This window comes from Mustela lutreola, chromosome 2, assembly GCF_030435805.1.
Source record: "Mustela lutreola isolate mMusLut2 chromosome 2, mMusLut2.pri, whole genome shotgun sequence".
Classification (NCBI taxonomy): domain Eukaryota; kingdom Metazoa; phylum Chordata; class Mammalia; order Carnivora; family Mustelidae; genus Mustela; species Mustela lutreola.
Genome location: NC_081291.1, coordinates 135,016,111 through 135,030,637, shown reverse-complemented (window position 1 = coordinate 135,030,637; position 14,527 = coordinate 135,016,111). Strand labels below are relative to the sequence as shown.

The following is a 14,527-nucleotide window of genomic DNA, read 5'->3' as shown; positions in this document are numbered from 1 at the left end:
ACATTTACTTTTAAAACTTCACTTTTCTATATACCTAGATGAATTACAAAGATCCTGTCAAATTAATAAAGCTACCGAAATTATTTTCATCTATAAAATTGATTCTAGAGATAGAAAAATGAAAAAGGAACACTTGTCATGTGACTTGTGTTGCATATTTATAAGAAATCAGTTGTTTTTTTTTTATGGTTGAAGACTTAAATATGACTTAAATAATAAAAGGAAACAAATTGAAAGATAAAAGAATTTTAAATTCAGAAATATTAATTACAGTGTTACTTTTTACATGTGAATATTTCCAAAGTGAAGACTCATATAATTTCATCCATCTTCACTTGGCCATGGCTAGACAGAAGCAAGGAAAATAAATGCATAAAACTTAAATTGTTATACATGTGAGAAAAAGTGCATAATTTACATGTAAATATAATTCAGCATATATAAACTATATACATGTATATACAGTGTATATACATATATAATAGTTCTACACACACACATATACACATGATTGCCCAATTACACATGTGTTATTGCTCCTATTACTTTTAAAAGGCATATAGATATTAAACCAGACTTTTATAGGGTAAAATTAGTGATAGTTATTTATAATCTGTTCATCTGAATTTTCAGTTGAGGATTTTGAGCTAAGTATAAATTATAATTATCTATGTTCAGATTAAACTAGCTCAACTCACTTAATTCAAAATGGAGTGTTTTTTATTATCATTTCTTTTCATATTATCTTGACTTGTTACAGTCCTATGTCTCATATTTTGTAAAGCATTTCATTAATGTTTCTTTTGTCATAGCCATTTTACAACATTAATTGGCTCAGACAATATAATTGCACAAGGATAGGACAGTATGAACAATGGATTTACACTAAATGAATCAAAATAATAAGTTGCAATAGTTAAAGAAATTCCTTACGTTTTTTATGTTCTACAATTGCACTACCAAATTTCATAGTGCTAGACACAGATTTCTCTCAGATATCAAGGCTTTAAAACTAACATTCCTAGTTGAGGGGAAAAAATAATTTTAAGCTCAGTCATTAAACTTTCCTTATAATCTCTCTCTGAACATTTTCATCCATACATATACATATATATATACATACATATATATATGCATACATATACATATATATATGTATATGTATTTAGTATTTTGTAATTGGAAGAATAATGTAGCTTTTTAAATAAAAACATAAATGCATCCACATAAATAATACTGTATATGATCAATAATATGTTAAAACTGTTACTGTGTCAAACTAATATTTCACTTATAACTATTTTCCACTCACCATCTTTATAGTTAAAGAGACATTGCATTTTATTATTTTCAAATATTATTACTATAATTTGTAGTAAGTAGCAATGAATAATAACAAATTTCTGTCAGATCTGGGTCTGCTTCAGTCAACTTGGCCATCACTATGAGGTGAATTAGCGATCTTTTTCTCAAAAATAATTTTTATCACAACAAAAACATGGAACAAATCCTAATCATAGAAATTATAGTAATACCCTTGGTACTTTCTGAAAACCTATCTGGTATTATAAATTAAAGCTAACTTGAGTAATTCCAATGCACAGCTAAAATAAGGAGCCTAGCCAAAGGGGTAGAAAACTCCATGGAAGCAAAAATTTATCTCCTTGCATACAAAATTCCATTCTCGTATAAATTTATTTTCACTAAATAAAATTTATTCCTTATTCAAGAGTAAAATTACTACCTATATTTAAGACAAGACAGTCTTACTTTCTGTTTTTAATAAATAAAATATAAACATAATTATCAGGTTATATTATAATTTGATACGATTTATGGACACACATTTTTCAAATGTCAAAAGCACCAGGATCATTAGGGATTGTACTTTAACTTGATTTGTATAATATGCCATGTTATGAATGTGTGCGTGGTTATTAAGGAGATGATGATAACTGTCAGAAGTATCTAGCTTTGCATTTTGGATTTTTATTATGAACATGCTTTCTACCATTCACCAGAGTATTTTATTGAGGAGGAATGGGGACACAATAAATCCCTAGTTTAGAGGGACTCTGTAGATCAGATTTTAAAACACTTAAAGGTGTTTAAAACACTGACTTCCTGTGCTTAAAAAAAAAAAAAAAAAAAAAAAAGACTTCACTTGTGAAGAAGGGATGGATGATTAGAAGGAATAAGCAAAGTGAGATAACTAGGGAAAAGCTAACTTATGGGAAAGTAAAAAGAGAATAAACCGGAAAAGGAGAATGACACCTATTTAATTGTAAATCTGATCCTCTTGTGTAAGAAAAGCTACATTTCAATATTGTATGTAGAGAAATAGTGAATTAGGTTTTTCTTCATCTGAAGTAATTCCAATGTACTTCAAACAACAAAAGACAGAAAATTTAGGTACAATGTGCCAAATGTAAGACGGCCCTGAATAGTTACATTTTTTATTGATACATGTGTGTTTTTTATTTTATGCATACTCACGGTGATACCCATTTATAATTAAGAGATATATAAATATGTTCTAGACATTCATGGTTTTTTTTAAGTACAATGCCTTTATTTTTATATCAGTAACAGCTTTAGAAGCTGCAAGTTTTTTTATGAAAAAAAAAAGTGATGTAAGGCATTGGTGACTTGTGGTGAATTACATTCAACATATAATTTCTACTACGGGCAGCTTGAGAAAACTAATAGAACACTGGCCTCACTGCACAATTCTGCAGCTACAGGGTCTGTCAATCTCTGGAGCTCTGCTACCCTCTACTGGCGAAATGAGATAAGTGCCTGCCTTAAAGCTCCGGTTTCTTTGTATCAGTTTAGTTTCCTCCACAAACAAGATACTGGCACCTTAAAAATCCAATTTTCTTTGGTTTCGCTCACATGTAAATGGATTATAACTTGGACTATTGTCAGATTAACTTTAAACATTATTTTAATATCATACAGAAAGAAAAACTCATTCAGCATCTTCTGTCTTAGGTCAAGCTGACTGGGGCCAGTTATAGTTAGATGGTTGGAAAAAAAAAACAACAGTACTTAAATATAACAATGACAACTTGTACAGATAGCAGGACTCGGACAGTCAAATCGGCTCCAAGGCCTTGGAGTTTGATTGGTGTGTGTGTGCGCGTGTGTAATTTTACTACGTTTTTAAAAAAGAATAGCAATTTCACTTTCCTTTTTCTTTATGTCATTTACTGTCTTAAGGTGCATGGGTCCTTGATTCCTTTATTATCTCCTCTATATAATCTTCTACTTCTTAGAAACCTACTTCTTTATTTTCTCCCAATCACAACCTGCCTAGGAAAACTGGTGCATCGCTGGGTTTTTTAATTTGAAAGTCATAATCCAAGAGAAAAAAACTCAACTACATAAATCAGATTTTTTTTAAGTCCCAGTTGTATCCTGGTATGTGATGGGGTGGTGGGTTATAAGATTTATCAACATCACAGTGCATCAAACTTGTTAATAAACTAGCTCTCTGTATAACAAGTAAAAGAAAGATTTTTTTTTTTTTTTTTTAAATGGGAGCACGAAAGGCATGGCATAGCTGGAGTTTAAGGTTCAAGCTTGGTATCCTCTATATAATGTATTATGTTTTTCAAAAACTTTTTATTAGGAAAGCTATACCAGACGCATAATCACTATACAATGATTAAACATTACCTTTACAATTTATAATCACTGAAATTACAGAATAAATATATGCACATTTCTTTTGAATCTTTGTGTGTGAGAGAGAAAACATTAAAAGTGCTTCCTACAAAGCTGTTAGTGATATATACCCAGTTGCTTTTTTATTTTTTAATATTTTATATATATATATATATATATATATATAAGAAAGTGCAGATGTTCTCCAAAAAATCTTGGCATCAGGATGAAGTGTCACAAAGAGGATGCTCATCCCTAGGTGTGCCTCCAGCTGTTAAACCACCAGGCTTCCACTTCAGTAGGATCCAACCTAGAATATGACTTTTCCCACGGTGGTAGGAGAGAGCTGTACACTAGGGGTGAAGGGAAGATGAAGCTATGAAGAGTAGAGGAATGGATCAAACCCAAAATAATTAGATTGGGTTGAAAAGGAATAGGGAACCTGTGTTTGTGTGCGCATGCACACGCACACGTGTACATTTGTGTGTGTGTGTTCCTACACCAGAAGGAAAAGGCTGCAGGTTTAGGGACCTAACTGTGTGCAGGGATTTGTGATTAGCATGTAGGTATGTGTGTGACAGAAAAAAGAGTGGGTGAGAACATTCGAGCAAGACCCGCCCCCTCCCTCCCCATCTTGCAGTTTCCAGGCATGCAGCAAACTGCATTGTTAATACATGTACAGAATCTGTGCCATGATGGGAAGAGGAAAGAAAGCCACAAATATCAATTTGTTTTCCCCCCTCCCTGTCAAACAAAACTACAAATTAAAAAATATATATACTGAAAATAAAAAGACACATTGAGTTTTACTTAATTAGGATCAATACAACGATCCCCAATATACCTTATACATGGCACAGTCAAAGTCTCAAGTTTCAGTATAAAAAAATAATGATAACATTTGCTGGCAAAAGTCTGCGAAGGCACTTCATTGATTAATGATCTGAGTATGGCCCTTCCTCCAAATCACATCTGAGAGGGGAGAGCATACATCTGTATTTTCTAGTTATCATGCGGTTTCAGTGCTGTTCAGGGCAGGGAAGTTTGTGAGAATGGAGTTATTGGGACAAGTGTAAAGGGAGCAAGGAATATATTTCTTTTATTTTCCTTTTCTTTTGGAAAAAAAAAAAAAACACTAATTTATTTTTCTTTTACTGTTAGAACCTATATGTTGTCTTCTCCAGGACTTCGAGGTAATCCGGCTTGGTTTGAAGTTTGGCCCTTAACTCGAGGTAATCACTTTTTTGGGTTTGGTGGTCTGTGAAGCCCTTTCCAGCCGAGAAGAGAAGGGTTTCTTTGAGCCTGGCGTCCTGCTGTAAGTCTGGGTACTGCATGCCAGGAGGGTGGACGTGCAGTTCCTTTAATTTGGGCACAGTGCCATAGAGACAATCCACGAATCCCACTGTGCAGGGGGCTGGTTGTGGCCTCTCTCGGTCTAGTAGCATACTGCCACCACCACAGCCTCCCCCAGGAGGAAACAGCACCACCCCGCCATTCTTCTCATGGTGGCGGAACCCAGCCAAGTCTCCCCCGGTTCCTGCAACTACCCCTGAAACTCCACCAACTGCTGGATGGTGAGGGTGATGGTGATTCACCGTCACTATGGTGTTGAGCTGGGAGCTGGACACTGCCAGGGCCCACTCCTTTTCTTTTTCCAGCAAGGTCCGGTAGTTGCTGTGGTTCTCCTTGGGTGTCTCAGCAAACTGCTCACTTCCTAGGAGAACCTCACCTATTCCTGGTGGTTGTGTCCCAGAACCCCCTCGTTCTGCGTTCGCTGCCTCCTGGACTGATGAAACAGCCGCCTCCTCCTCCTCTCGAGGCTTATAGATGGGGTTGTTGCACATCTGGGTAACTGGGTGGGGGATGTACTCATAAACGTGGCCCACAGGAGGAGCCTTCTCTGGGGAGGAAAGAGTGGGTCTGCCACCACCTCCACTTCCACCTCCACCACCTCCACCATCCTCAAAAAGCCGGTGGCATTGCATCTGGATGCCAGTAAGGTCCACACCTTCTTGCCTCTTGCTTCTAAAGGGCAGCTTCTTCCGGCGCCGTCGGAGCACATAGGCAAAGAGGCCTGCAGCAACAAAGACTGCAGAAAAAAAAAGAACCAGCAGGCTGAGAATCAACACAGAAAGTGGCACAGGGCCCCCAGGGGGCGAGAACTCATAAGGTGATGCATTCGTTGGCCCCCCAGTAAGGTGAGAATCTCCAGACTGGGCTGGGGATGCTCCAGCTGGTGGGATGTGCAGCATCTCTGGGCAGAGAACTTCCAGCTCAATCGTGCGTACATCACGATGGGTGAGGTTCTCAGGGCTCCTGCAAAGCACATCACCCACTACACTGACTGAACTGATGGTTTCAATCCACTGTTTGAAGGGGACCAGATCACAGGTACAGTCCCAAGGATTCTCATTGAGGTCTATCTGGACAATGGCATTCAAGTGTTCTAGGACACCAGCCACAGGAAGGTAGAGGAAGTAGTTCTTCCTCAGGTTAAGCCGGGCCAGGGATGTGCCTGCAAACGCATCTGTTGGCAGGGTCCTCAGCAAGTTATTGTTGAGGAATAGCAGCTTCAAGTTGGGCATGAGGCTGAAGGCTGCAGGCTGAATTTCTCGGATGACATTGAACTCAAAGTACAAGTAATGCAAACTCTGTAGGCCTCGGAACATGCCTGGTGTCAGCTTCTCGATATCGTTGCCATTGAGAAAGAGACTCTTTAGGTTGGGCAGGTTGATGAAGGCTCCATCCTGGACATAAGAAATACGATTGTTCCCCAAATGCAAGAGATCCAGGGAGGAGAAATTCCAAAAATCAGAACGGTATATTTTCTGAATCAGATTGCTACTCAGGTAAAGTTTCTTGGCATTCAGTGGCCTTGGAAGAAGTTCAGAAATGTTATTAAATCCTCGCTCTTTGCAGTTGACAGTCAAGCCAAGGTCGTTGATGTGTAAATTACATGTACACCCAGTAGGACATATAATGGGAATTGGTGGTCTGGTCTGGTAAGGAGCAATAGGAGGTTGATTTGGACCGGGGTACAAAGCTTGGGATGTGGAAGGTGGCCTTGGTGTTCGGGGCTGTTTTGTGGGCTTCGGCTGTTTATTTGAGGACTTATATTCAACAGAAGAAGCAGTAAAATGGACAGAAGACAACATTGAGGAAGGCTTAGTTGGCCATGCGTTCTCCTTGCTTGATGACAAGTGGGGAATCCCCAAACTAGCCTCCACCTCAGAGTCGGACAACAGGGGACAGAGTTCCATCTTCCTGATTTCTCGCAGGTCCTTTCCATGGAAGTGGAAAGGGGTCTCACAGGTGATGTCTCCCACCAGGGCGGTGTAAGGAATGCGTTCCAGCCAACTCTTCAATTGCACTATCTCACATGTACAGTTCCAGGGATTTTCTTCCAGCTGGAGCTCCATCAGGCTTCTGCCAATGTGGTCTAACATTCCTCGGTAAAAAAGAACCTTTAACCTGTTTCCACGTAGGTCCAAATGGGTTAAGGAGACAGCCTTAAATAAATTGGTTGGAAGCATGGGAATGAGATTATCATTTAAAATCAGAACCCTCAATTTACTTAGGTTCCGAAATGCCCCACTCTCAATACGTTTAATGACATTGTAATCTGCCTGCAGATATTCCAGACTTTCCAAGCCAAGGAAGGTGTCATTTCTGAAGATGTCTAGTTTGTTTTCATGTAGATATAACCTCTTTAAAATCTTAAGACCATTGAAAGCTCCTGATTGAATGTCCTGCAATGCATTGTTCCCAAGGTTAATGGACACAGCGTTGTTCAAATGAAGAAAACTGTTGGTGTACAATTTCCTCATTGAATTCCTTTGCAGATACAGTTTAAAAGGTCTTGACCAGAACTCAGTAATCTGACTAATATTTGTAAATCCTTTACTGTCACAATGTATATGAAAGAGGCTTTCTTTAACTTCACAGTAGCATGGATCAAAACAGGGCTCATCTATTTCCTCTGAGTCCTCTATCAGGGGAATCGGGGTAGTCCATCCTAGAGCAATTGTGCTTAGAAGAATTATCCACAACATCCTCCCTCTGTGAAGCATCTCAGCTATGGAAGGTTTCATCATTCGTAGTTGCTTACAAAACTGCAACAGAAATAAAGATGCAGATTTTTAGCCTTTACTCATATGCACTATTCTAATTTACTCCTACATTTGGAGCTTTTTTATGAGTGAAACAAAGTTTAGCAGTTGTTGAATTGACACTCAAAATGATCTGTCAATATGCTTAATATGTCTTGTATTTAAACTTGGGTGACTCTGAAATATTGTGCCATGCAATGACATTTTTCTGAACCAAGACATACTTGGTAAAGGGCATATCATACGGACACAAGCAGCCTTCATTGCATATTACGGCAATCAAAGGACTGGTATACAGTGATGTATTTTAGATATAGGCATATTCAGTAAAATGGCAGTAATTTGGCCATTTCACCTGTTTGTCTGCTAAAACTTACATTGATATCAGAGGAGCCCATTACAGATCTGATTGGAATTCTGGTGGGAATTTTCTTTAACTATAGGTTTCTACTCATAAAAAGACATAGCATACCAAAAAGTTATTAGTTTAGAGTGTAATGAAGTCTGAACCCATTGCTCTATATCAGATGATATATGATATGCTTGGTATCTCAGGAAAACTTAAGATTTTGCTTAAGAGATGATCACAGTATACTTAATTATAGTGTATGCTCAGTATCACACTATACCTCCACCCTCTTTTTCCCAAGCACAGATTTTTAACATCTCCTTTAATTAAATAATTTTTACATAGGTGTATCATTTGGCTATTTAAACCCTTTGGAAAGATTAGCCTTTCTAAAGAAGGAGCCCATGCAGTTGTTAGAGTTAAAGATAATGATAGCTTAAGGATGCTGAACCTGGGAGTGTCTGTATCAAAACACTTGCAGAGCTTAGTTTGGAATGTGTGTCTGTGCCTTCAAGATCAACTGAGGAACCCTGTAAAAAGCTGGAATGGCAGGTGGCTGGTTAGAAGAGAGTTGGGTAGTTAAAGGCAAGAAAAGGGTGGAAACCTTGATTCTTACCTGCTGATAAATAATCTATCACATGACTTACATTTCAAAGAAAGACATCATTCTTTTCTAATCAGAAGAAACAAATACTGTGCACTATTGTAATAATACAGAACCTTCTTCTATGGCTCTCTTTCCTTGCTTTATATCATCAGTATATGAAAATGAATACATAAGTAAATTATATTAATGCAGTTTTATTAGATTGCCCTTTCTAAGTCACTGAAATATCAATCAAAATTGAATAATTATTTTTAATCAATAAAAATAAACCAGAATTTTTAGCGTATGCTTTCTCTCCTCACGTAAGATACATACATTAAGGAAATATTTTGCCAAGCCTCTGAAAACAATATGATATAATTTATAAGGAAAGTGAAAAGAATAAATCTTCACATTCAACTTGCATATAATGTACACAGCTGTAAGGATAAGAAGACCCATGAGAATGCAAAGAGAAATCCGCCTCGGGCATGCAATACTCAATTTTTAGAAACAATTAAATGAAAAAAAGAGAGAGAGAGAGAGAGAGAAGGCAGATGAAGCTACATTGCAGTATCAGTTAGTCTTCCCTGCCTCCCTTATAAAATATTAAAATCTACTTAAGTTCTTTCTTCATCATTTTTTAAATGTTTTTCTTGTTTCTGAGGTCCCTGAGATTTAGGTAAGAAAGGCACCAGATGTCTTTGACTTACCTATTTTGCAGGAGATTTTTTTTTTTTTTTTTAAGTATTGAACATTGGAAGAAAAAAAAAAAAAAAAAAGCTTGAGTTTAAGGATTCTCTCCCTCTCCCTCCCTTCCTTTTGCTGAAGCTGAAGCAAAGGGGGATAGAGGGGGTGGGTGGGGGAGACGAAGAGAAAAAATAAAAGCAGCAAGCTTGAGACGTGCTGGGAATGCAATGGGCCTTTCAATGGGCTTCTTTAGGATGCAGAACTGCCGCTTGGCACACTCAATAGAGGAGGGAGGAGAAGGGGCTGCAGCAGGCTTCCAGCTTCGCCGCCGCTGCCGCTGCCGCTGCCGCTGCTGTGGCTGCTCTCTCAGGGTACCAGAAGCACATCATTGGGCACTGGGAGGAAGGGCGGGAGGGAGGCAAAGAGGAAGCCAGGCTCAATCCCAGTGCAGAATCTCGGACTTCTCTTGAGCTGGCTTTTTTTTTTTTTTTTTTTTTTTTTAATGTGTGCTGTAACCCTGGATCCGGCTTTCCACGTCACGAAAATGAGCTCCAAGAAGGGAACGCGCTTAGCTTGGGGTCGGGAGCGAGCACTAGGAAGCCCTGACTGTACAGTTTGTGTGTGTGTGTGTGTGTGTGTGTGTGTGTGTGTGTGTGTGTGTGTTTAAGGGATGAGAAAAGAAGTGAAGGGGTCCAGATAACAAATTGTCAAAATGAGAAACAATGAAGCAGAGGCCAACCTAAGGAAAGCATTCCTTTGGTGGGGAAGGTAGAGGAGGGAGGACTGTGGACATTTTTTCTTTTCTTTTTATTATAATTATTTTTAACTCTCAAGGAAATCATCTCCTGTTTTGCTTCTCTAGTTTCCAAAGCTCCTGTCCCTAGTGCAGACTGGTTGTAAAGTAAGATTATCCTTCAGAATTATCCTTTCCATAGCATAGACACTCCTCTCCAAAGACAGGGATAAAGGGTAATTCAGATCCCCGAAGGAGAAGAGCTGGATCTAGCTGATTCTGCTTAGGAGTCCCGAGTAAGAGCTCAGGCAGCCTGAGTGACTTGGACCGAGTTTCTCCTGCATTTTGCTTCGATCTCTTTGCACCAGGAATCCTTTTGTTGTGCTGCAGCTCAAAGCCTTCGATTTCCCTTGGATTCAACAGCCATGTGTTTGCTTCCACCTTTTTAAAAACAGAGACAGGCCAACGCAGACCACTTGGTAACAATGGCACATTTCACTTTCTTCTACCGGAAAGACCTCATGGGGATAGGGGGCAGCATTTCAGGGTTTGGATTTTTTTCCTGGACCCTCCCCAACCCCGTTTTTTTGGTCCAAATATTTCTCCGTGATATTTGGGGGAAGATAGGGGGTGGTGAGGGTGGGGGTGATTGAGCGAAGACGTTGCAGTGAAGAGGGGCCACCAGATCACAGTTCACAGGAACCCTCTAAGAAGGCTTGACTATAGAACTGGCGGTGCTACCGTGCTACCTACTAGGAGGATAGGCAGCTTAGCGGGGAAACTGGAGAGAGGCAAGTGTGTAGCAAAGGAGTCTAGTTAGCGGGGACTGTATGGCATAGATTGCCCTTCGCCACCCCCTCCCCGCACGCCACTCCACACTAATCCTGTAACCAACTCCTGGGGAAGGGAGGGACTTTCTGGTCGCTAAGAACTGGACCGAACCTCAACTGCCCAAGGACTCAAAGTTAGCGGATAGAGATGGCTTTCCCTTAAAACACTTTTTACAAAATCAAATTTTAAAGGAGGGGAAAACCCACTTATCAGTTTTGTACCAGAATGGTACATTATATATACAATATATATGTCACTTAATGGAACATTAACGTTCTGGAAGAGTCAGTCATAGAAGATTTGCATCACATTTTGCATTTTAAATGACCGCACAAGTGTCCTCCACTCCCGAGTAGCTAAGATTAGAAACAGCAATCACAGTCTTAGTAAGCAGGAAGGCAAGCTTCTCTAACACTCTACACCCTTAATGTTCCAGACCCACCCTATTTCTCAGGTCGCAACTGAGCCGACCATCACCGATAGCCTGAACTCAGAACCTGAACAATCCCGTCTCCTTCACCAACTGCCAAGCTACCCCCTCCCCCGCCACACACACCACCTTTGGTACTCAACGTGCAAAGGCGGCGACTGTTTCACGGATCATATCGGAACCCATGATGCGATGGAATTGATGGGTAACCGGGATGCTTCTCTGAGCTTCCCGTGACGGTAAATGACCATCACTGCAATCGTCCTCTGTTCTCTTCTTAACTACATCCCCTCAAGTTCTTGATCTGATCCATGTCCTAAAGGCTATCTCACCCCTTTTCTTTTCATTTATCTCAGTATAGCGTGTCTAAGTGATAGGAAGAGCTCCAAAAGTTAGGGGATGGAGGGCCCTGAAGCCCCGGTTTCGCCCGCTTCCTGCTGGGAGCGCCCGGCATCATTTGTCCACGGGGAGGACAAGAAGCCCTTTCTCCCCCACAGTGCCCCCTTCCTCTCTCCCCCACCCCTTTGCCCGATCTCCGAGCCCACTAATCTCTCCATATCTAGGATTAAATATTCCAATATGGAAGCAAAGCGATCACCCCCCCCCCCCCAGAACAAATAATTAAAATGCTGCATCATTCATTTTCTGAAGAGGTTTGAGCCTTGCACAGATCCCAATCTGCTGTCTCCAGGCGAAACGCACAATGGGTATGTTTAGAAATGGAAAATGATTAAAACCTCAAGCCGTTTTCCTTCTTTTACAGAACGAGTGAGCGACCCACTGGGGGAGGGGCCCTTCGCTCCGACACTTGGCCTGTTTGTTGGAGTTACTTACATTTTCCTCCCCTAGAAAAGGGGTCCAAGGGTATGTTAGTCTCCAGTACCATTCCTTCTACCATTGTCCTTAACAACTAAATGAACCGTTCAATAATGCAACAAACGCCTAGCACCTGTGAACGTACAGAAGCGCCAAACTCTGTACGCTCTACAGTGCACATCCTACCAGCGAGAAATCCTGGTTTCAATTAGGCAAAGTAGGAAAGGATGGCGGCGAGTACCTATCGGTGCAGAGCGCTCTAGATCTCCGAGATCTGCTCCGAGGGGCTGCCCAGCGGGAGGTGCAAACTCTCTGGGAGGCTGAATTGTATCCAACATGCCGTAGCCTTGCAGTTTCTTTTCTTCATGCCACCAACTTTCAGTAAGGCCACCAAATCACGCTTGTAATCCTTTTAAGTGTTTCCACCTTTGAGACTTGAAGGGAAATGGTCGCTGCATACCAATGGGAAAGCCAGGCGCTCACCTAGCTTGACGCCGCCAGTGACAGAGAGCTCCGGACCACAGTTCTATATACCTTCGATGGTAGGCAGGCAGAGGTGTCCTAGGACTGGGTTCTTGGACTTAAAATCTCGGTGCTCTGGATTCACTGTCGAGCTTCGCTGTCCTGAGAGTCCTGGCTCCGTCTCTGGGTTTTCGTTTTTTGTTGTTTTTTTTGTTTGTTTGTTTTGTTTTTTGGGTTTTTCTCCCTCTCTCTCTCTCTCTTCCTTGCTTCCTGAAAGGTTGTCACTCAGTGCAATCCCTGCCCAAGGCCTCCTTCGATCAGAGGAGATGGGACTAGCCCTTACCATCTCCGGGTTTCTTTGCTCTTGACCCTTTAGGCAGGTGGGAGTGGGGGTGGGTGGTGTGTAGATGAGAGAAGGGGGTAAGGGAGGAGAGGGAAGGAGGCAGGAAGGGGGCGACTAGATCCCAGATCCCAGCATTGGCCAGACGGTGAAGCGAGGGGGGGGGGGAGCGGGGAAGGCGGGGGTAGAGAGAAAAAAAGAGGATACAAATACAACAGTATGGCTGTACACACCAAATTCGACTTGGATTTGGGAGATCTCAGGCAAAGCACGAAGGTGAAGAGATCTTGTTGGCAGAGAGTGAGCCCCCAGACAGCTCACCATTCAAGCACCCTCACTTCTCCAGCGCGAGAGGATGGGGGGGGGGGGGCGGGGAGGGGGACCGCGGAACGTTTCAGGCCAAGGAGACGCTCGCGGCGGCGGCATCTTTTAAGACTGACCTGCTTTAAAAGTGCCACTTTAATGGCCTAGGAAATAACTGAAATCGGATTACACGTTACTTACCAACGTCTGCACCCAAACTGGGAGGTCCAGATCGGGTTTTAGGAGGCAGTATACGAAACGCCGGGCTGGAACCCTAATGCAAATCCATCAGCTGCTGCCCCCAAATCGCGCACGCAGGCAGCGGCGCTCGGGAGCCCCCAGATCAGCCCATCGCCGGAGCCTCCGCCAGCTTGTGCCCCCTCCCCCCCCCCCGCACCCCCAGCCCCTCCTCCGCGCCAACTGTGTAAATCAGCCGCCGCAGTCCTCTCGCCGCGCATCGCAGGCAAATCCCTGCTTAGGAAGCAAGGAAGCAAGTGATCTCTCTCCCTCCCTCTTTCTTTCTCTCTTTCTCTCGCATTCTCTCTCTCTCCTCTCAGTCTCTCTCATCTCATTCTGTCGCTCATCTCATCCCCGCCTCCCCCCAACATCGGTCACAATCTGGCAGCTCTACAAAGAGAAGCCCTGTAAAATTGAGTGGCAGGAAGTCAGCGTTCTGTATCTGTGGATTGACTTTAACTTTTATTTGCAAATGAGAGGTGGCCGTTTGGAAAATTACAGGCCAGGCCCGAGGGGTTTGGGCGGGGTCATCAAATTAAGAGCATCTGAGCTGTATTGATGGGCGGTATCCCTAAACGCCTCCTAGAAGCGGTTTTCAAGTGATTTACAGTGCCCCCCACACACACACACACCCCGCTTCATGATACATAGGTGACATTTTGGAAGTACACAGATTTCCTCATCTGTTTACACTGCCAAGAGGGAGGAAAATAAAACTAGAGTGAGGAGAGGTGTGAGGGGCATTTGCTGAAGAGATGTTGGATACCATTTCGTGACAAATTAAATGAGAACACTTGAGCAATTATTGCACCTATGTGAAAGAATTATTACAACATTATAGACCTACTGGAGGCGACCATTACCCCCATTGCAGTCATACTAATGCAGTCATTTACTGCTCCATTCAATCTGCAGTGTAAACCAACGCAGTTCTTTTTAATAGATCCCTTTCATTAGCGACTGCGTTGTGGA

The 14,527-nt window shown here is 41.7% G+C and overlaps 1 protein-coding gene across 2 annotated transcripts; it reads right to left on the bottom strand.

The window, feature by feature from the left end:
• Window positions 1–1,237: 1,237 nt before the first annotated feature.
• On the bottom strand, window positions 1,238–13,687 carry SLITRK3 (SLIT and NTRK like family member 3). 2 transcript variants are annotated; one of them, XM_059163584.1, is made up of 2 exons: window positions 13,520–13,687; window positions 1,238–7,781 (listed from the first exon to the last, which is right to left on the bottom strand). In XM_059163584.1, exon 2 carries the CDS (start codon window positions 7,761–7,763, stop codon window positions 4,827–4,829), a length of 2,937 nt encoding a protein of 978 aa, XP_059019567.1. In that variant the 5' UTR covers window positions 7,764–7,781; window positions 13,520–13,687; the 3' UTR covers window positions 1,238–4,826. The 2 variants fall into 2 exon arrangements, with proteins under 2 accessions (XP_059019567.1, XP_059019568.1); XM_059163585.1 differs by lacking the exon at window positions 13,520–13,687 and adding an exon at window positions 12,455–12,914.
• Window positions 13,688–14,527: the final 840 nt, after the last annotated feature.

Excerpts from the sequence above, each read along its gene's own strand:
- SLITRK3 (XM_059163584.1), bottom strand. The coding sequence starts at position 7,763 with ATGATGAAACCTTCCATAGCTGAGATGCTTCACAGAGGGAGGATGTTG.